The sequence below is a fragment of the Laccaria bicolor genome, genomic scaffold, assembly GCF_000143565.1.
Source record: "Laccaria bicolor S238N-H82 LACBIscaffold_72 genomic scaffold, whole genome shotgun sequence".
Classification (NCBI taxonomy): Eukaryota; Fungi; Basidiomycota; class Agaricomycetes; order Agaricales; family Hydnangiaceae; genus Laccaria; species Laccaria bicolor.
The window spans coordinates 108200-131414 of NW_001889943.1; the positions used below are offsets into that span (position 1 = coordinate 108200).

General features: G+C 47.5%; 3 protein-coding genes across 3 annotated transcripts; 2 read left to right on the forward strand and 1 right to left on the reverse strand.

Annotated features, from left to right (window-relative positions):
* Window positions 1-560: 560 nt before the first annotated feature.
* LACBIDRAFT_397166 (uncharacterized protein) lies at window positions 561-5971 on the reverse strand (the record flags this gene model as incomplete). Its single annotated transcript, XM_001889764.1, has 16 exons — window positions 561-1627; window positions 1681-1917; window positions 1966-2288; window positions 2344-2516; window positions 2577-2764; window positions 2817-4327; window positions 4378-4446; window positions 4499-4555; window positions 4608-4727; window positions 4784-4846; window positions 5014-5229; window positions 5286-5357; window positions 5408-5536; window positions 5585-5746; window positions 5796-5836; window positions 5888-5971. The coding sequence occupies 16 exons, from the start codon at window positions 5969-5971 to the stop codon at window positions 561-563; spliced, it is 4512 nt and encodes a 1503-aa protein (XP_001889799.1).
* Window positions 5972-9558: 3587 nt separating this feature from the next.
* On the forward strand, window positions 9559-12187 carry LACBIDRAFT_397167 (uncharacterized protein; the record flags this gene model as incomplete). The annotated part of the gene is made up of 4 exons (XM_001889744.1): window positions 9559-10648; window positions 10700-10759; window positions 10822-10929; window positions 10983-12187. 4 exons carry the CDS (start codon window positions 9559-9561, stop codon window positions 12185-12187), a joined length of 2463 nt encoding a protein of 820 aa, XP_001889779.1.
* A 204-nt stretch (window positions 12188-12391) lies between these two features.
* Window positions 12392-15906, forward strand: LACBIDRAFT_397168 (uncharacterized protein; the record flags this gene model as incomplete). Its single annotated transcript, XM_001889745.1, has 6 exons — window positions 12392-12935; window positions 12990-13548; window positions 13606-14317; window positions 14372-14969; window positions 15026-15427; window positions 15485-15906. 6 exons carry the CDS (start codon window positions 12392-12394, stop codon window positions 15904-15906), a joined length of 3237 nt encoding a protein of 1078 aa, XP_001889780.1.
* Window positions 15907-23215: the final 7309 nt, after the last annotated feature.

Genomic DNA, 23215 nt, shown 5'->3' on the forward strand with positions numbered 1-23215 from the left:
ACAATGAACTTAAAACATGGCAACAGTAAGTATGGTATCTACAGCACACCAAGCCCAAGGTAAAGGGCCATCCCATAGTCATACCATACCATGGTATGGCCATTATACGGTACCATGGTATGGCCAAGTCATACCATTATACCATACCATGGTATGGCCAAGTTATACAGTACCATGGTATGGCCAAGTTATACGGTACCATGGTATGGCCAAGTCATACCGTACCATGGTATGGCCAAGTTATACCATACCACATTATACCATACCATGGTATTGCCAAGTTATACCATACCATGGAACTACAAGACATCATACTAACTAAAAAGTGCCTCCAGTGACCAGCCAAGGAGAGTAATCAGTATTCTAAAACTCTATCTAGATCTACTAGACAGAGCAATCCTGAGGCCCCCACTGACCCCACTGCACCCCGGAAACATCCACTAAGAAGTCTGCAGATATATTATTGCCAGTAAGTAATAGAACATCCCAAGTAGAAGTCCAATGAACACACACACCTCACACCAGTCACTCAAAACTCCTCCTCCTCTGTTGAGGACCCTTCAGAATCCACGGCCCTCACTAGGGTGTCGTCGACGTAACACGCCACCATCTGTGAATCGCTCTTCATCGCCATTCTCCGAATGCCCGCGTCCAACCCTGCGAGGGCCATGCCCAGTGAACCCTTCGTTTCCTCGGCCATAGTAGCCATTAGAGTCATACGGACGAGCATGTCCTCGAAATTGGGAGCGGAGACCACGGCCTCTTCCACCAAAGTCAGATGTTGCATACTGTCGTGGATGGTGGCCATAATGTTGGTTATTTGAGAACTGGGGCGGTGGTCGGTGATAGTGATCCTGCATGGAAAAAGAGGGTTCGAACCTCGTAGTCTGATACTCGTCCATGAAAGCGTCGTCTTCGTCATACATATTCACATCAGTGTCGAAGTTATTGTGATCGCAGCCTTCGGCATCATTCCATGCCCTCAGACGAGAGCCACCAGCACGGTCTGAACCAGCCTCGTTATGAGTATTCCGCTGCTGGGACATCCCACGTGAACCATGCACTTGGTCCAGCCCGCGCTCATTGTCTGGGCCCTGGGACATGCTCTGGGGAAGCGGCCCATCTTGACTCTCCCAACCGCCATCTCTGGGTCCACCTTGGATCTCACGCACTGGCCGTGAACCCAAAACAATCCCTTGGCCTACCAACTCCTGGCGACGGACACGTTTGGCTGGAGGGGAACGAATGGGGGAGATTACAGGAGCGCGAGGGTCGTCCTGAGTTTCCCCATCCGAAGACGTAAGTTTTTCCGCCTCGACACCTGCTCCTGAAGGCTTCGGCTCCTCCCGCAATTTGCGCTTCTGCCGGCCAACTTGTGTGGAGGTCGTCGTTGTCTTCTTTTTTTTGATGACCTTCAAGGTATTATCTTCCATAATCTGGCTACGCACTCTGGCACGGAGTAGTGGAGGGCAGTCAGCGCCTCCATCGTTTTGACGAGCAGCGTTCTCCACCTCAGGCGCGCAGTTTTTGACACGGGCGAGGACCACGAGCTCCCCTGATTCAGATTCGCCCGTAACGATCGGTATGTCCAACCACTCCTCACTCCCCACCACCAAGTCCGTGTAATCTAAAGCCCAATCCTTTAGAACATGCCTTGTGAATATCACAAGTCAAACTTACCATCTGACCATAAGACAATTTGAGGGGCCAGGTTCTTCGTCTCGTCCTTGCTAATCATGTATGTGAAAATCAAATTGATTCCATTCGAACTGATGTCGGTAATCGACCATCCCTTTGCCCCAGGGATGGGTTCGTTGCAAGGCCAACGTTCAAGAACCATCTTAGCATCACGGCAGTGGGTGAAAAAGTTGGCCCACAACGCTGACGCCGACGCTATCTCAGGACCTGCACATTCCGCTGCAAACCAATCAGTACCCTATGCACATCAACAACAATGCCACGTACCAATGTCAAACCTCAGTAGGTAAGGTACACATCTTCTTGAGCGATCTCTAGGTGTTTCGATGGGACGGCAAAGCCAATAAGAGGCAGGAACGGCCGTAATGGGGAGGTTTAAATCGGGGTCGGTAGAGCTTGCCACACCTTTGGAGGACTTCGCTTTTTTTGCCAGAGATTTGGATGCCTTCCTGTGCGCTGGGGGATTGACAATCGGAGGGTCCGGCACTGCACTTGAGCCATTGGGATCTGTGACCACGTTCGAGAAATCAACCCCCAGGAGTTGCGAGAAGTCCACAGATTCGGGTACAATGAAGTTAGAATCCATTCCCCTACATAGTTGAAGGTCAATACGAGTTTTAATATGATGATACCTGTATAACTTACCGAAGGAGAGTTGTTAAAAGATGAAGCGTCTTCTTAACGTCCGCTTGACAATGCTCGATCACGCGTTGCAGCTTGTCATTGCCAGTGATAACGGTAGCGGCCTGGTTTGCCACAGGATCTCGAGGTATGATGACCCCAATCAAGTCCACGCCCGCCCTTCCCAACGCTATAGCCTACAAACAACAATATCTGAGCCAGTTGCCCCCGATGAAGCTTTGAGGGAGCAAACTCACAAGATCTTGCACTTGCTTCAGCGCCGTTTTCGTCATCTTGAATTCGTGCCCCTCCGTCTCTGACTTGCTCTGTGCCAACTCGACGAGCATATTCTGCTGGAACTCCTCCAGCTCGTCCCCTGACAACGACTCGTTGAGCTGCTTGTACATCACCGCAGCCTGGGCTGACCACGAGCCTAGATTGGCACCTAAAACCAATCAATGAAGTGTGATACCTTTGACCAAAGATAAAAGACCTACTTGATTGTGGATTGTAAGTCTGAATACGCAAGTACATCTGCCATACGTCCCACCAGGATGGCTGACGAGCAAGGGAAACATTGAAGCCCCCTTTGCGTAGGACGGATTCGGGTGTACGGCCCATGTCCTTGCAGTACGCGACAATGGTGTCGGACAGCTCTTTGACTTGATCTAACTCGTGAGCTGAGTAACGGCCTCGCTTTTCTTCGCCAGCGGGATCGGCGCGTTTCTTTCCCAGTGCCTTTGCAGTAGCAACAGGGCGTGCATGGGGACTTTCGGTTGCACCACCTACGCCTGATCCGTCACTGTCTCCTGAAGGCCTCTGTGGAGGTGGCTTACTTGCCACCAAACGACGTAGAATCCGCGTAAACTCCGTGCCTGCCTCGCCCAACTCGTCATTGCCTGCTGAAGGTCTTGGTGCAGGACGTTTGCCCTTAACCAAACGACGTCGAACCTCCCCCTCCCTGGATACGTCACCTGGTGGTGAAACTTTCTTCGAAGCCTTTTTGCTCTTGATTCGACGACGGTCATCCTGTTCATCGGCTTCCTTCATTATCCTTTCGTCATCAGCCTCCTCCTCCTCAGTGTTCATCTCGTCGTGTCCAGGTCCCCGATTCTTTTGAGCATGTTCACGTTGCTTCAATTTTGCCTTCGTGGACTCACTATAGTCACTGGGCGTCAATGTAGACTCTGTCCTGTACCCAGGACGTTGGTGGTCAATCTGTAAGTCGGCCTCTGAGTCTGGTTCGTCGTCCGGTATGCACTGTGCCTGAGGAAGTTGATTGCCATGGATGATGTGGGCAGGTTGGCGTCTCCGATGGCTTGACTCTGCCTCCTGGCCCCCTTCTGCTTCGTGCTCTGCGTCTGTTTCGTGTCCATCGTCGCCCGTCTCTGCTTCGTCGCCTGACCCTGCTTCATCACCCAACTCTGGATCGTCGCCTGACTCAGCTTCGCCCCCTGACTCTGGTTGTGCACTAGACTGTGCTTTCTTTGCCGCCAAGCGTTTAGCCCGATGCCTTGCCAATATCTCCGCTTCCTCCCACCATACCTCCACCTCGCCAAGACGGTTCGTCGCAGGAGGGGGATCGGTGGTGTAGCCTTCGGGGAGAGCCTCCCATCGTTCACTCGCCCGATTGTGCCAGCAAGTATACTTGGTATACTGGTGGGCAGGGTGAGCATCGGTGGCTAGCCGAATTCTCGATCGATGTCCGATATAACCCATCCCTTCCATGACTCTGCCAATACGGCAGAAGTAAACCGTAACTGGATGCGGAAGAGATGACGGCGGAGGGAGGGGCATCTTATCATCTGATGGCATCGTCGAATCGAATTCGTCATCACTGGACGCCGGGTCAGGGGTCTTGGGTTCACGATAGGCCAATGTAGGATCAACAAGAAGGAGCGAGGGTACGTCGGGCCTGTTCTGTAACGTGTATAGGCCACGGGAACGAGGCTCAGCCTGAGTGGGGCCAGGAATGGGTGAAGAGGGAAAGATACCAGACGAATCATTTCTGTAGCGTAGTCAAAAACCACCCTTACTCTAATGAATCAAGATACGTACGTCGGAATGAGAGTTGACTTGATTGAAAACGTGCCCTCCATTGGGGGAGAAACTCTGACAGATGCAGAACTACAAGGCATGGTAAGCAAGAGAGGAAAATTTGTTATAAACAACGGCTCACGTCAATGTGGCCTGGACGGACAACGGCAGGCCGAAGCCAATCGAACCAGACAACCCCCTGATGCAGAATATCAATATCGTCTTCGACAGAGAACCGCATGAGCACTCACTTGCCCCCCATACTGTCAGCGCGGCGTGCAGGCATGGAGTTCTCCAGATAAGATTGCTGGATCTTCGGATCTCTGTTAAAGAACACGTCTTCAGCCGCTACGGTCAGATTGTCTATGACTCTGTGACGTTACAGTCAGTCGTACACCCGATTAATGTCAAAGTATAGGGAACCAACCGATTGGCGTGGGATATAAGTTCCTGCGTAGGTGTTGCGTCTGGATCAGCAATCTTCTCCACCCTATATAGTCGTTAGAGAGATATTGACGGAGCAGAAGCAGCGAACAAGGAGTTAACGCTGGTGACACCCGAGTGAAACGACAAGGAGTCAAATTTCACTCCAGTGAGGACTCGCCGCGACAAAGAGTCAAACGGAGAGCCCTGAGAAAGGGAGAGAGAGATACGCACACTTGCTTGAGGCCATACATGCGGAATGACTTTTTCAGACTGAGCTTGACCAGAGCCGAGTTGGTCCCAGTCCCAGACGCCGCACCACTCCCTCCAGGGACCGCATCAGTGGAGTCATTGTCGACGAAGGGGTTTTTTCCGTCGTCAACGATCCCCTTCAGTTGATCGGAATCCAGCAACTGATTGGCGTCGTTCCCATCTTGGTTGTCCATGATCCTAAAGTTCACGATCAGACTCGCCCCACCCCGGATGAATCGCTAACGAGACCTCACCTGATGTTGTCCGCAGACTTTTCGGGTTCAGAATCACTTGGTAGAATTTTTGTTTCTGCCTTGGACTTGTTTCTGCACCCAAACATTACTTTGTTGATTTCCCTTTAGAGGCAAACACATACTTTTTGGCCCGACTAGGCCTGGAACGTGCCGGAGTAGGGGTGTCGTCGACGGCGGTGTTGACTACAGCCTCCGAGTTTTTGGGGTCCGACTGACTCGGTAGATTCTTCTTTACAGGCTTGGCTTTATTTCTGCAACAAAACATTAGTTCGTTGGTTACCCTTGAGCGGCAAACCTACTTTTTGGCCCGACTAGGTTGAGCAGCAGCCGGTGTAGGAGCATCGTCGACGGTGGTGTTGACTACAGCATCAGTGACCTTCCTGACTCGGGTATGAAGGCCTGTGGCCTGAGTTGGTGCAGTCTTCCCGACGACATCGCCGCCAGTCTCAGCATCTGTCACACTGAAATATGTTGAGGTGAAAGTTTTCGCTACCAAGGGTAAGACCATACCTATCGTTTTGTGTGCTTTGTGCCGCCTTCACTGCTCCCTTCTGCAATAATATTTTAACGACGTGGCAAACGGTGGCAGAGGAGTCTCTAACCTTGGTGGAAGCATTGCCTCTACCCACCACGGGGGGTGGAACGACAACAGGCTTACGAGAGCGAAGTTGACGAGGTTCTGACATTACAGTTGTTACGGTTGGTATTGGCTTTTTGGTTCAAAATTCAAGGGCTTTTTTCTGAATGGGAAAGGTCAGAGAGGCGTAGACTGAATTTCTAATATATATTCATCTTTTTACTTACGTGAGGACAAAACCAAGCTAACCCGAAGGGAAATGTTGTTGCATGTTAGGCGTGTCAGGGTGAATGTTGCGCTCCATCAGTGGCTACAGTTGGAATACATTGTAATGACGAGACGCAAGTCCCTAATCTCGGGGTCAGCTCTCAGCAATAATTGGGCGGATCGGACATACTCAATAGCTTGCACGACGGATATGTATAACTGACTAGCCATAGTGAAGAACTTAGCTGATACCTTAAACTAGGCATTGGCATTCGGGTTCTGAGATAGATATATCCGATGAGCGCATCTAGGTAGGTTATCGAGGCCAACTTACCCTGCCAAAAGAGAGAGAGACGTAGGTGCCTAAACAAGGCCAAGGAACAAATCGCTGCATAGCGTCTGGGCTATTGTTGCGTCGAATTCGACGGCCAGCCACATGAGTGGGTGCAGGGTTGACGATAGCAATGCCAGGCGAGCTTCCGTAGCACTAGGTTGGCCGTTGACGGTGAGATTGACAATAGAGGGAAGCGTTTTCCTGGATTGGCTACCGCAAGCAGCGACTTGAAGGGCTGCGGTGTTGACTATCGCATTACTGCCAGGGGTATCCAGAGCACTACACTTCCAGGTGAGACAAGCGGGGTTAATGAAATGGGGCCAGATTACCTCTCATGTTTGCGAGGGCAAAGTCAGCAGGTTTCGTACTTGTTGTGATCAAAAAGGTGGATCGGAGTGTGCGCAAGCGATAGAGGTCCCGGAATAACCAGCTCAAACGGCGGGCAGCATTGGTCTGAAAGATTAGCGCGAGAACTGCCTCCAATCTGTGTGAAAACAATTAGCATTGAATTCAACCCGGCCCTTTGAGAGAATAGCGGCGACAAAGAGTCAAACCGCCAGAAAGAAAGGCCGACAAGGAGTCAAAGCCTTCACAACAAGGACGACAAAGAGTCAAGTCCATGTGCGCCAGAAGGGAGACAAAGTAAGCCAATCGAAGTACTTACGTTTGTAAGAGGCGGTGGAATAAGGCGCGTGAACGGGGGGCAAGCATTGGCCTGACATGATAGAATGGGATAGCGTAGGAACACCGATCTGTTTCCAAACAATTAGCATTGACTTCAACCCGGCCCTTTGAAAGAATAGCGGCGACAAAGAGTCAAACTGCCAGAAAGAAAGGCCGACAAGGAGTCAAAGCCTTTGCAACAAGGACGACAAAGAGTCAAATCCATGTGCGCCAAAAGGGAGACTAAGTAAACCATTCGAAGTACTCACGTTTGAAAGAGGCGGCGGAATAACGAGCTAGAAGGGCGGGCAGGAAAGGACTGACAATAGTGAAAGAGCATCCGATCTGTTAGAAAACAATGAGCATGGTCTTCCATCGGGCCGTTTGAGAGAATAGCAGCGACAAGGAGTCAAACCGCCAGAATGAAAGGCCGACAATGAGTCAAGGCCTTCGCAACAAGGACGACAATGAGTCAAGTCCAGGTGCGCTAGAGTAAACCCGAAGAAAGCGAAATGACTCGGTACTCACGTTGGACGAAACCAGAAAGGATCCTGAAGCCAAATAGAGAGGCGTCGCCGGAGGGGGGGGGAGTGAGGGAAGAGGTGAGTTAGCGTGGCTTTGAACGATGATGGATGTTCGACATGGGATCAGATTTGATAAGATTACTAATTACATACTCAGGCTTTGTGAACACCTTCGACTTATGCTGCTCGTTGTCCACCGCATCGCATCCGAAGTACCATAGGTGAGTTATGGAGCATTGGGATCATTAACTCCCGGGGTTTGACTCGTTGTCGTCCCGTGGAGGACGGACCTTGACTCCATGTCGGTCTGTGCTTAGGTCGAGTTTGACTCTTTGTCGCTCGCCTAGTTGGTCCATTCACTCCCATAGGGTATTGGCGCTGACGTGTTAATCGAATCTTTTAGGTATCGCGGTTACTTTGCACCTGGTTTCCCGGCGCCAATGGCAAACCACTTTCCTCAACGCGCACGTTGCAGGTCCCAGCCTCTCCCGCTCAACCAAGGCCGCTTCTTCAAGCGGCATGTCCCTGCATGTTTCATCTTCACCAAGACCTCAGCGCTGATGCCGTTCGTTGTAGGATCTTTGCACAACATGCTTCCCCGCGAGACATTTGAGGTTTCCACCGCTTCATGAACGACCTAGTACATTACAAGTGCCATCGATCCCCCCTAGTGCCAACCGTCGTTCAGATCTACGCTGCCAACGGTGGTATTCTACCTGGTGCCGGCTTAACAGCAGCCAAACCCAACGGTGTCCACTGGCCCACGAAGATCCTCACCCCCAGCCGGTCAATCTCTCATCACCTTCCCACACCTCCAAACCCGCCTCATATCCTCGATTCGAGTCCAGAACGGCGTATCACCCCTCCACCTCCTCCCCAACGTTCCCATACAAGCTTCAACACCCAATAGCCTCGCCCTATGCCTCGCGCTGCGCCCCCTCAATATCTGACGCCACACGAGAAAAGCCCGCGATCGTCAACCCACGTCCCCAATAGACTATATTCACATCATGTCGCCGCTTGTCCCTGTCCCAGGATATGGCTTCCCAGCTCACTATTCGCGGGACTATACCCCAGTTCATCGGAGGCCGTCTAACGGTGTCTATGTATTTCTTACGTAGGCGGAGTGGGGTTTCACAAGTGGTCTTGCGTAGTCTCGAGACGATTCCTTTTCCGTACCTCGGTCTTACATACATGTTTCGTAGGTATAACGTAGGTACGACGTACTCGGCATTTGGAGTTGTTGGCACTTATTGACGCGTCTGAGGTTCACGTGATACCGCTGAACAACGTGATTGGTGTTGATCAGCGGCGTCCTACCTCTCCATCTTCCTCGAAGTCGGCGATAGCTTGCGTTCGGCGTGCATCAAGACAGTGAGTATTCCGTTGCTTCATTATATTCTTTCTTTGGGGAACTTGACTCCTTGTCGTTCCCTGGGATTGGTTGGATTTTGACTCCTTGTCGATCCACCATCTCTCCTTCCTGAGTTAGACTCCTTGTCGCTCAGTTTCGGTTCGCTTGGCCACATACTACATATACTAATCTGTTCCTTCGTAGGCGTTGGCGTGCAACCGTTATTGTTTGCCCTTTCAAACCAATACTTCCTCGATTGGTGAGTGTGTCACGTTGGTATGTATTCTCATACTGATCAGTCGATCCCTTCGTCTTCAGCATCATTCTTTCCTTGGAACCTACAAGCCCCAACTCTCTGGACCTTCGACGGCCGCTCTCTCGCATCTGGCAACCCACTCTAGTGTCGTATCAACCCAATTCTGATCGGTGAGTGGTCGTCCACTGGATTCCGCCCTGTTCGAGCGCGGAATTTGACTCCATGTCGTTCCGTTGGAGGATGTATATCTTGACTCCTTGTCGATATACGTCCTCTCCTCGTGTTTGACTCTTTGTCGCACGAGGTTCTTTCAACAATCGGGACTATGATTCATGTAATTCTGACTGTATCACTAGCCATGGCCGATACTACTACAACACAAGATACGAAACCGCACTACAAGGAATACACCCGTGAATCGGACAGGGAATTCCTTGCGACGGATGCCTACTGTTGGGAGGTGATAGATCGCAAGGTTCGGACGAATGAGGTTGTGAGTGAGGCGGGGATCAACACTTTCATCGAACATCCAGACAAGCTCGACCCCGCCTCCTGGTGGGTTATCACTACTCCGAACGTGGGTTACATCCCCACTGCTCCCATCGGCATTCGTCATATTCAAGCGAAGGCTGATGGCCGCTTTGGACTAGACGACCGGACCCTCCACCCCCAGATGTACGTCAAAGGTTTCGAATACATCTGCTGCATCCCCCAACGCGATCAGTCTCGCCACATGTTGTGGTGGACACCCACCCTCGCTGATTGCCCTATGATTCCCAATTCGCCGTTCTCGATCTCCATTTGCGTTCTCAAGCCGGAACTCCTGAACGGGTTCAAGGACCTTCGTGACAAGTATGTTGGTCTGATTGGAAAGCGTGAGGGACGCGACCGCTCCCCTCTTGCGGGTCTTTTGGTTACCACAATGTGTCAAGCGCTTGATAGGCTGCGATCGTTCGGCATGACTTACAAAGAAGTCCTACTTGCAGTAGCGGAATTCCAGAGAGCTGTCCTTGACATCCACGCGTGGATCGATTTCGTAGACGTCTATCAACCTCGTCTGTATCCTGGACCCAACGGCGTGGTGAAGTACGAGGCCAATCAGGATTTGATGGGTGCTGTCACCGAAAAGGTTCAGGTCGCCCAACAACTGCAGGCGATGGGGATCCCTGTATGGCTAATCCGCCCCTCATTTCGAATCCTCCCCACCATGAATGTCAACGTCCAATCTCCCCAGTTACATTGTAAGATGATCGTTCTTGATCATTTCAGGGATTGTGAGGGCAATTTAGACCCATACCCTGTTCTGGCGACTGGTCCACCCTCGTCCGAACTTTACAGGTGGACCCAACGTATAGGCTGCGCAATTATGGACCTTCAAAATGTCACTGCAATCGGTCAACAGGACTTTATCGAGGGGAAAGCCAGTATTGGGGCAGTTCGAGATGAATGTAAGTTTTCAGCTTGTAATGATGCAACCCAATTCACAAACCTCAATGCAGATTCTATTCCTGTCCCGTCCGCTGCTGCATTGTCGTCCGCGGGGAAAGTTGGACCATCTGGTTGGTGCTTTCGTATTTCTTTTTATGTAACCTTAGAGGCTAATATCAACTTTTTCTTTCAGCTTATTTGTTACCATCCAGTGTCGGACAACAACCCTCATCGTCCTCGCAAGGTGGAACTCGCTATTCTAACCTTAGCATGGGACAACAACCTTCATCATCCTCGAAAGGTGGGTCTCGCTACTCTAACCTTAGCATGTGTAGTAATTGTGAATTCTGGCAGTTCTGCTCTCTGTGGCCTCTCACCAGCTGTCCCGACGCTCCTCGGTACCATCCAACCCACCGGTCATGCCCAACCCACCGGTCATGCCCAACCCAACACGCCATGGTCCTGGACCTTCGAAGCGCCCTCGCATAGCTGATGCGAAGGTTGCTGATGACAATTCTCCCTTCATGCCTGTACCCGTACCCACGTGGGCCAAGGCTTTACGAAACATAGATACCGATCCTCGTCGTTTGAAACGTCTTCCGGGGAATGTGGTAAACATCGGGTACAGGTATCCGAAACCAGATATCTTCTTGAACTCCAAGAATCGCGCATTGTACACTGCTACTTGGCTGGCAGTCCGTGCCCATCATGCATACACACTGGCAACGGGAACCGAGCTACCGCCACCGATCACTGCCCAACAATGGCGGAATTTCCTCATGCGAATCATGCCCTTCCTGGATGCCGAAGACATCGATTATACAGCTGATCTTGTAGATACCACTGCCGTACCGTCGCCTCCCCAGCCTGCCACGAAAGGAAAACAGAAAAAGGCCGGTGCCTCGTCCCGAAAGAAGCATGTCAAGAAATCGAACTCGTACCTGGAGGATATCCCCTTGGGAAACACCCTGATCGATCGGGTCGTCTTTTATGATACGACCATCCAGTTGGGCACAACACAGGAGCTTGAGCAGGCGTTGACGCCAGAGGTCACTCAGGAAATTCTCTGGGAACTCTGCCACATGAGTTTCAGGTTTGAACTCTTGAGCCTGGATGCTCTCCTTGCGGACACATTGTACCATGGCCGGTGGGGTGTTACAGATGCAGCAGCGGCGACGTCTCGCTCCGAGCAACTTCTCCGGGTATTCCCCATGTCGGGTGATGTGCTCGGATCTTTTATGATCAACGAAATCCCCAATCGCGACTTGGGTTTGACATCGTTTGATCTGGAAGAACGGAACCGTCATCTTGTGGAGCTCGGGAGGTTGATGTGTCCCTGGAAGGGTTGCCCGGATTCAATTAGGGATGCTAGCCACTTACCGATAGAGGCCCATGTTCAGGCACTGGAAGAAGCATGTACGAGCTTCTATTGCCAGTCTTTCTTCGACAACTTCGGTCGCGCACCCATCATCCCTTGTCGCCTTCCTCGTCGTTCTCTTGCACGCTCGGAGCCAGTTAGCTTTGCAGATTCTGTGACGTCCGCCCTGCCCTCTTCATAATTTTTTGTACAGTCATACCATGTTTCTCGGACTTTTTAGTCATGTCGGCCTCGTTGTTGTTCTTGCCATCGCCACATGACCTATAATTTGATCTTCCTCGTGTTCGCTTTTGCACCCGGTTCTTTGAGGGGTTAGTTGTGTACGTGGGTGAGACTTTCTTTCCTTTTTTCCCTCACATCCTTGCTTGTCGTGCTTGTGTATTCTATGGCTTTCAACAAGAGCCATTACTTGGGCAAGGCTGGGATTGCTATTGGGTCTCCATCATTGAAGAAGAAGTCCTCAGGTCATACTTGGGCTTCTACTAGTGACTCTACTGTGTCCCGTCGTCCTTATGGGTTGCCAGGCATACAGATCTTACCTAGGAAAGACTTGACCACTCCTCTGGGGTCATTTGTTCAGATTTCAATGCCTACTGGGGCTGATTTGCATGATGCTGCTGCTGCTGCTGCTGAGGATGATTTATCTGACACCTCAGGTGGTGACTCTGAGGATTCTGTTGAAGTTTCTGCCAGTGATGTCCTTCACCCTTTGGTGTTTCCTGCAGAGCAAGTTTCCCCAAAGAAAAGATTAGACAAAAAGTTGGCCTTGTGGAGGAACTGGGCTTTGAAACTGATCCCTGAACTTTTGGATCCTTATCTGGGCTTGTTGAGGGAGTCTGAGAATTTGAGGAACATAGATAGGAGATTACCTCATTGTTCTTGCAATGGGACTGGGCATAAAATGAATGTTATTGCTGTGTTTTTTGAAAGTGAGTTGCTTTTTCATTAAAATATCAACTTGTAATAATTTACATCCATCTAAGAACTTGTTGCTGTGGAAGTCTGTTCTTGCTCTGCAGTTTTTCAGCTCTTGGCCATGGGTTTGTTTCCAGCCTCACCCCTTCGACCAACATTAGCTGTGGATTTGAATATGCTTGACTTTGTAAATGAGCTTTTTGTTCGTTCACCTCCAAACACTACTGCATGGTGTGACTCACTTGAGGCATTTCTGGGTTCTCGCACCTATAAGCTTGAGAGTAGAGATGCCATAAGGCGTCGCTTTGGAAATGCACTACAGTGGTATGGAAATCTCATTTCCCAGAAAGAACTTTTGATATCTGGGGTTATAAATGAGGGTCGTCTAAATTGGCTCAAGGAGGCTGGGTCTCCACTTGAATCAGATAATATAGACAGGGTAGACCAAAACTATGAACCTCCACCTTCTTCTAGTCCTACTTCAGTGGCAGATAATGCTAGTGATGATTCTCATGAGAGTCAGAATACTACAAACTCTGATTTTGATATTCCTCGTCCAAGTGAGTACTTGCGGAAGCGATGCCCTCTCTGTTTTGGTGGGGATAATCCACATGACCCAAATTTTATGTAAGTGATGTTTTAAAAGGGGTCAAAAATAGGTTCTGATGACTGGTACATTTCAAGGGCGGATGTCATTGTATGCATTGATGCTTGTTTTACTCACAAGAGAAGAAACCCTGCAAAAGGTGGGGCAAAGGGACCTGAAAATCTGCATCCTGATACAGTATTTGTGCCTGAGAAATATGTAATGGAGATGAAGGCTTTAGTTGAGACAGTTCGACCAGAGAAGTCAAAAGGAAAAGAAAAAGCTAATGTACCATCTGATGGACAACTGGCTGAAGACTCATATGAACCTGGCATGAAGGTCCCTGTCTCAGCTTTGGAGGGATGCCTGGCCTCTTTTATTGCAGCAGATGAGAGAAGAACTAAAGCCAGCACACAGTTCTTTGCAGATACAGGTCTTATGGCCATGCTGTGTCGTCATGACCATGTTCTCTGGCTAGTAAACATGACTACTGCTGGAGAACGCCAATACTATGCTCTGGTATTGATAAAAATGCTATTTATGAATTTGCCTTTATCAATGACAGTTGGAATTTTGTATGACATTGGATGCCAGTTGGAGAGAAGTTGCCAAATCTGGGGGTTTCTGGAGGAATTCATGGAAAGAATCCTTTTTGCACTTGCGGTTTTCCATGCATATGGTCACCAGTGGCCCTGCCAACTTGTTTATCATCCTCGTAAATGTGAAGGGTTTGGCCTCTCAGATGGTGAGGGTTGTGAACGTTTCTGGAGTGCTATCAAGTTATTAATCCCTTCAATGCGTGTGGCAGGGGTAAGTGTTCATCTCATATATATGTGAAGATAATCTGATAATTGAGCCAAATAGTTCTATCATCGGCTGTTTACCATTGATACTCAGGTCAAGCATCTGGATAAAAAGTCTTTTGATATGATGGGTAAATGGCTTCAACGCAAATGGTTGACTTGCTTGGAAAGAAAAATTGAGGCTGAAGATATTCTCAATGAACTGGGGTTTGAAATTTCTTTGCTTGAAAATGAATGGAAGCAGCAAGTGGCGACACAGACCAAGCCCTTGGCACGACAATCAAAGAATATTGCAAATATTGCAATTAAGGAAATTTTGGCATTATATACTGCAAAGAAAAGTTTTGCAATGGAGTTGGGAGGGCTTGATGACCAGCTAATCTCTGGGGTCTATGGGGACGATATGTCAGTGGAGGATGTTTTGGCTGCACGTAAAGCAATCATGAAGAAGCAAGGTGTGATTGATGCAAATATAAAGACAAAGAAGAAAAGGCTGGGGGTTAAAGATAAGGAAGATTTGAAAAGGTTGATGGGCAATAAGTTTCTTCAATTGAAACTTAATGCCAGGGCTCTTAAACAAAGACTCAGAGATCGTTTAAGAAATCGTAAATTTGAATTGGAAAGGTTAGAGAGAGCATATCGACAAACAACTTCCAATGGTAAGGAGTTTTTATAACACAGACCACTCACTCTTTGTTGACTTCTATTTTAATAGAAACTAAATTACATTCGCATGTCCAGAAACAAGTCAATAGGCAGCAACCAACAATTGCTAGATTGGCAAAAAAGTACAATGACATGTGCTATGATATGACAAAGCAAATCCAGGAGGGAAATGCCCCTGGTAATTCTATAGCCCCTGTGCCAATCAATCGAGAGCATTTATTCGCTCTAGATGTGGATGATGACATCTGGCAAGATGTTGGATTAGATGAGAATGAAAGTGAGGTTATACCTGGCTGGCTTGGGAATGAGAAGATTCGTGAAGGAATCAAAGGAATGCTGACAACCAAGAGATGTGCAGAAGAGATGGCCAGAATCAAACGAGAGCGAACAGCCCTGCAGGAGTGGTCAAGGGAAGAGTGGGAAGCTATCAATATGGCCATTCTTATGTGTGGTAAGCTTGTTTTTATTGCTATTTGAGTGTATCTAACAGTACTGTTCTTTATTACAGAGGATGAAGACATTGAGCATCAGTTGGTTATCAGAAAGTCAAGACATCTGAGTTTGTGTGCACAGTGGAGGGAACAGGTGTCTCTGATTCCTGGCACATATCCAATGTTGAAAGGATGGGGACCTAATGTCAAAGATTTGGAGACTGCATTGAAGGATTTGTCACAAGAAAATGTTGATGAAGAGGGAAGTGATGATGAACAATTGAATTGCACATATAATGTTGAAGAAGCAGACAACAACAATGTTATTGAAGAGACAGAATTCATGGCAGTGTCAGATGCATTCAGGGTAGCAGATAATGGGCTGGCCTTTGGGAGATGGGAGAGTGAGGATTTGTGGGAGGATCTGGAAGATGATGAAGAAGATAACTTGGAGGTTGGAACATCTCGAAAGAGGTCAAGGCAGAAGTATTATAGGTAGGTTTTGTGGGAAAAGGTTGGAATGAAATTTTCATGAGATGATACAATTTGAAGCTTGGTAAGGTTTGGAAATATCAATATCAATCAATTAGCTGCCTGGTAGGAAATTATAAGTACAGTTAGTATTTAGTTCATAGAATTGTAGAATGGTACAATTATGAATGGATATACTAGTTGGCAGGAAAGTTTAAGTTAGAGATTGCAATGGTATGACATTGTAATACCTTGGTATGGTATGAGATGACAATACCAGTGCAATACCATGGTATGGTATGGAATGGGAGTGCAATACCATGGTATGGTATGGGAGTGCAATACCTTGGTATGGTATTGGGTGCAATACCATGGTATGGTATGGTATGGGAGTGCAATACCTTGGTATGGTATGAGATTGTAATACCAGTGCAATACCATGGTATGGTATGAGATTGTAATACCAGTGCAATACCTTGGTATGGTATGAGATTGTAATACCAGTGCAATACCATGGTATGGTATGAGATTGTAATACCAGTGCAATACCATGGTATGGTGTGGGAGTGCAATACCATGGTATGGTATGGGAGTGCAATACCATGGTATGGTATGAGAGTCCAATACCATTGTATAATATTTTGATAATAAAGACTCTCAGGACACAATACTTGATCCCATTTCCAATTAACAAGACTTTGGATTGGATAGATTCACTTAGCTTCAATAAATTGGACCAAATATTATGACAAAAGGCCAAACATTCAGGACAAGAATACTTGATTCCATGATTGCAGATTTTAAGAAAATTGAGATTATATGATGGTGTTGTTGGCAAGACTATATGTATATGCTATGTAAGTGGGCAAGACTGTCTGATTGGCCATACTGAACAAAATATACTTACCCTATTATTGAAAGCATTCATATTAATGGCTTTTCAGGAATGGAAAACCCCAGGAGAAAACTCAATTGAACTGATTTTCAAAGGTTGGAGTTGACTATCTGGCCTCCACTTGGAGTTGGAAATCTTAGCAAAAACCTGAAGAACCATTCCACTTTTCTTTGCTTCTCAGTGACCACTTCATCACAATGGATGCAGTATTGTTTTATTTGGATGAATATTGTTCTAATGGATAGGACTGTGAAATATTGGTATCATCTAACAGCTTTGATGCATGGGAAAGCTGGGATAATCCCCATTTGAACTAATTTTCAATAAATGGCTTGGACTATCTGGCCTTGATTTGTAGCCTAATATCTCAGGATAAACCTGGAGAACCCCCCCACAAAAAATGGCACCCAATGGACCAGTATTGCAGCCTGCAGAAATAATTTATATATTTTGGAAAAGGACCCCAGACACCCCGTGACAGCTTTGGTATGATGGTATGAAGTGATATCATACCATCTGGTATGGTATAACATGACATGGTATGGTATGGTAACTTGGTATTGGTATGAGTGGGATATGGTATGGGTTTTCCATTCCATGGTACCATGGTATTGGTATGGTGCTCACATACCACCCTGGAATGGGTACCCTTGAGGTACCCTTAAATCAAAGAATTCATATACCTCGGGGGTACCCTAAAATGGGTGACTGAAGTGCATCACCTGACATGCAACCCAAGCATTTTTACCAATTTAGTTTATTTGTCTGCTCTGTGATCTCGCATCCGGACACGGCACCAGCTGAAGTACACCAAATTGATATTAAATAGGCTGTATCACCTGGAGTGCAGCCTGGGCACTGTTACCAATTTAATTCACTCATTTGCTTGGTCATTTTGCACCTGGACACGGCACCAGCTGAAGGACTTCATCAAATTGATATTAAATTGGCTCTATCACCTGGAGTGTAGCTCGGGCACTTTTACCAATTTAATTCACTTGCTTGCTTGGGGATTTCGCATCTGTAGAAAGCATAACAATTTGATATTTAATCATCAGCAGCAGCGTGGGTGTTTTTACCAATTTAATTCACTTGTCTGCTTGGTTATATTCCACCTGGCCTCGGCACCAGCCAAAGTACTTCAACGATTTAATAGTAAATTGGCTCTATTATCTGGGATGCAGGCTGGTCACTTTTACCGATTTAATTCACTTGTCTGCTCGGTTATTTTCTACTCGGCCTCGGCACCAGTTAAAGTACTTCACCAATTTAATATTAAATCGGCTCTATTACCCGAGACGCAGCCCGGGCACTTTTACCAATTTAATTGATTTGTCTGCTCGGTTATTTTCCACCCAGCCTTGGCACCAGCCAAAGTACTTCACCAATTTAATATTAAATCGGGTCTATTATCTGACATGCAGCCCAGGCACTTTTATCGATTTAATTCACTTGTCTGCTCAGTTGTTTTCCACCCAGCCAAAGTACTTCAACAATATAATATTAAACAGGTTGCTATTATGCCGAGCCAAAGCCCGGGCAATGTTACCAATTTAATTCATTTGTATGCTCAGTTATATTTCACCTGGCCTCGGCACCAGTTAAAGTACTTCAACAATTTAATATTAAATCAGCTCTATTATCCGAGACGCAGCCCAAGCATTGTTACCGATTTAATTCACTTGTCTGCTCAGTTATTTTCCGCCCAGCCTCGGCACTAGCCAAAGTACTTCACCAATTTACTATTAAATCAGCTCTATTACCTGAGACGCAGCCCGGGCACTTTTACCGATTTAATTCACTTGTCTGCTCGGTTGTTTTCCACCGAGCCAAAGCCCAGGAAATGTTACCAATTTAATTCATTTGTCTGCTCAGTTATATTTCACCTGGCCTCGGCACCAGTTAAAGTACTTCAACAATTTAATATTAAATCAGCTCTATTATCCGAGACGCAGCCCAAGCATTGTTACCGATTTAATTCACTTGTCTGCTCAGTTATTTTCCGCCCAGCCTCGGCACTGGCTAAAGTACTTCAACAATTTACTATTAAATCAGCTCTATTACCTGAGACGCAGCCCGGGCACTTTTACCGATTTAATTCACTTGTCTGCTCGGTTGTTTTCCACCAGGCCAAAGTACTTATCAATTTAATTCACTTGTCTGCTCGGTTATTTTTTACCTGGCCTCGGCACCGGCTAAAGTACTTCAACAATTTACTATTAAATCGGCTCTATTACCTGAGATGCAGCCCAGGCACTTTTACCAATTTAATTCACTTGTCTGCTCGGTTATTTTACACTCGGCCTTGGCACCAGTTAAAGTACTTCACCAATTTCATATTAAATCGGCTCTATTACCTGAGACATAGCCTGGGCACTTTTACCGATTTAATTCACTTGTCTGCTCAGTTATTTTTCACCTGGCCTTGGCACCAGCCAAAGTACTTCAACAATTTAATAGTAAATCGGCTCTATTATCCGAGACGCAGCCCAGGCACTTTTGCCAATTTAATTTACTTGTCTGCTCGGTTATTTTCCACTCGGCCTTGGCACCAGCCAAAGTACTTCACCAATTTAATATTAAATTGGCTCTATTATCCGAGACATAGCCCGGGCACTTTTACTGATTTAATTCACTTGTCTGCTCGGTTGTTTTCCACCCAGCCTCAGCACCAGCCAAAGTACTTCAACAATTTAATATTAAACAGGTTCTATTATGCTAGATGCAGCCTGGGCAATGTTACCGATTTAATTCACTTGTCTGCTTGGTTGTTTTCCACCCAGCCAAAGTACTTCAACACTGTAATATCACCTGATGTGCAGCCCAGGCATTTTTACCAATTTCATTCACTTGTCTGCTTGATTATTTTGCATCCAGACATGGCAGCCAATGTACTTCAACAGTTTAGGATTTAAATGCCTGCATCACCTGATGTGCAGCCCAGGCATTTTTACTGATTTCATTCACTTGTCTGCTCAATTATTTTGCATCCAGACATGGCAGCCAAGGTACTTCAACAGTTTAGGATTTAAATGCCTGCATCACCTGATGTGCACCTTTACTGATGTAATTCACATGTCTGCTTGGTGTAATTTCACCTGGACATGGTGCCAGCTCACACATCTTTTCCCTGAAAAATGCACTGGCTCAGACACAATGATTTAATATGGAATCGGCTCAATCACTCAAGGTGAAACCCGGGTATTTGTACTATTTCCCACTTGTCGGCTCCATTATTTTGCATCTGAACATGTTTGATTGGTGTTTCCATGCATTTATACAGATTCAATGACCTTGTCTGCTCAGTAATTTTGCACCAGAATACAGCACCAGCTAATGTACTCAATGGCCTGATGCAAACATAAAACCAGAGGGTGATTTTGAATGCAGGACATGGCAAAGAACACTGGGGGGTTGGTACAACATATGAACAAGTAAACTTAGTTAGGCCATGTGTTAGCCGGGCTGGCTATCATCACAGGACAGATGGCAACATAAATTGTTTAATTGGAGACAAGCCAAAGAATGGGAGGGAGTGTGGTGCTGACTGGGCCAGGCCATATCCAGGCTGGAGATGGCAACAGATGGGGGCTGGCCTCATCTCTGCTCAGGGCTGACAATGAGATTCATGACCTTGGGTATGTAAACTGACTTTGCCGAGCCAGGGTGCGGCAAGTGGGCTGAATCGGCTGATCCATATTGTGAGGAATGAGAAGCTGTTCAGCTGACCCACAATCCAAGGCAATTTCAGCAGGATCAATTCATCATTAGGCTGGTCAGCCGGCACACAGAACCACTCCTCAAGAAAATATGGGTGGCCGAGCCAGCTTTGATGGGGTCAACATATACATCGGCTCATCAGCAGGCACCATCAACCATGGCCTGTTTGTATGGTCAGGGGGATCAGTGTTGTTGGGGTAAGGTCACTAATACTTGTGGCCTTCCACCATGTGTTCATATAATCCCCCCACCTTGCGTCTTCAATCCCTGAGCCCTTGTCCTTCCATGGCACTTACAGTGCAGAGGATGTTCTGTCGACGGTCGTCACAGAACAGGCACAGGGGAGGCAGTGCACAACGTCCCAGAACTGTACAAAGAAGAGGTAGGTCAGACATATGAGATCGTATGATGGCCTGGCCTGTGGTAGAGTAATGCTCATAATTTGAGCGGCTCATATTCGGCACAGTGTCCAGAATGAAAAACTGGGTATGGTAGAATGGGGACTTACAGCTTAGAGGAGTTGAACCAGCAAGGACGAACATATGGAGGTGTGTTCTACTTCCCTTAATTGATCAATTATGAACAGACAAACCTCGTCGTAAACATATCCCACTCGTGAAATTCCTGTCAGCTCGTGTGGGTGAGTGGACAGAGAGGAAAATTGAGCTGCCATTTTTGTAGCAGCGAAGTGTAATGCTTGAGGGCATTGGCTATACCTTACCTTCTGCAAAATGTCAGGTCACCTCGATCCTGTAGATTAAGGACAAAGCAGGACATACCACTGAGAGGAACTGTAGTTACAAGAACCGTGGTATGGGTATAAAGCTTTGGCGGCCGCATATAGAATGCGATACGTTGCAAAAAAAAGAGCAGAAGGGAAAAGCTGAGGCCTGCAATGATGACAAAGGACAGTCTCGTCGGTTTTTACCTCTAGAAAATGGTTTAAGAATGCAAGGTTCGAAGTGAGAGGATAGAGACTCACGATGCGAGAGAAAGATCATGATGACAAGATGAGATTGACAAAGCCTGTCTTCAACTCCGAAGTGTGATGCAAAGCTTGAGTCTCGAGTTGGGAGGAGGGTGTCCTGATGGAGAGGAATACAGTGTGATGTTCATGTGTAATTATCAATAATGGGGATTCCATTTGCTATGGCTGAAGTGGCGACAGCTTCCCATTACTTATGTTTTTTGAACTGCTAAAAATGCAATTAGCTTTTGATTTTAAACCAGCGCAGTGCATACCCGTTTGTTGTCAAGGATAGCGCCAGTGTTTCGGTGAATGGTGGGGGAAGGAGAATGGAGGGACAGACGATGAGGGCAAATTAGTTCAAATTGGTGGGAATGAGAACCAATACTTTCCATTCCTCCACTGATTCCTACCGGAATCCATGGAATCCCTAGATTCCGGCCAGAATCCTGGAATTCCAGTAGGATTCCTGGAATTCCGCAGGATTCCAGCCGGAATCGACAGGAATCCAACTGGAATCAACAGAAATTGAACACTAGGACTTCTGGTTAATTAATTTTGGACCCTGAATCTCCTTCTTTAGGTCAGACAAATAGAATTGTAGCACTAAATCTTTTACTAAACAAGGGCATAAGGCATCCGACTAGTTACTTACTACTACATGGATTTATTTATTTCAATCAGATTCAGAGACATTAGATTCTGCATGTTGTTCATCCAAACCCAAGTCTATGTGACTTCATGCCTATCATATTTATTGTAAGTCTAATGTAGTCAGCCAATTTATTATTATATCTTGTCCTATAATAACCTCACAAGTTTCTTCTTAGAACAGTTATATAGATTCAAATTCTAATATATTGAAGTAGTACACAAAGATTATTTTACTGTATTCTAAGTTAAAGGAAGGGGGGGAGGAGGGGGGCAGAAATAAATGGGGGTGGAGGAAGGAAGGGATGGGCAGGGAAGGGGGAGGGAAAAGGTAGGGGGAAGGGTGTAGGGACAGGGAAAAGGAAGGGGGAAGGGTGTAGGGACAGGGAAAAGGAAGGGGGAAGGGTGTAGGGACAGGGAAAAGGAAGGGGGAAGGGTGTAGGGACAGGGAAAAGGAAGGGGGAAGGGTGTAGGGACAGGGAAGGGAAGGGGGAAGGGTGATAGGGAAAAGGAAGGGAGTAGGGACAGGGAAATGAGGAGGGACAGACAGAGAAAGAGGGAAGAGAAAGGAAAGGGGTACATGGAAATGGGGAGGGACAGGGGAAGGGAAAAGGAAAGGAGGAAGGGGGGAGGGAAAGAAAAGGGGGAGGGACAACACTCGTCTCCGTGTGTACGTGGTGGAGCAGGACACGCTCGTCGTCGTTGACGTGGCCGTCCATTGGCATCGTCGACGTCGTCCGTTGGCGTTGTCGTCTGTTGGCGGCGTTGTCGTCGTCGGCCGTTGGCGTTGTCGTCCGTTGGCGTTGTCGTCGTCCGTTGGCTTCGTCGTCGTCGTCTGTTGACATGGCGGTGGTCGCTCGTCGTCCACTAACGTGCTCGTCGTCGTCCGTTGACGTGGGCGTCCGTTGACGCAGTCGTCGCCCGTTGACGTGGTGGTGGTGTCATCGTGGGCGTGTCGTTTGTTGGCGTGGCCCTCCGTTGACGTGGTGAGGCGTGTCGTCGTCTGTGGGCGTGGTGGTCGTGGTCGTGCGTTGATGTGGTTGTCCCTCGTCGTGTGCCTGGTGTTAGCAGGCTGGGTGGGACGAGCTTGGGATGGGGGGTGCT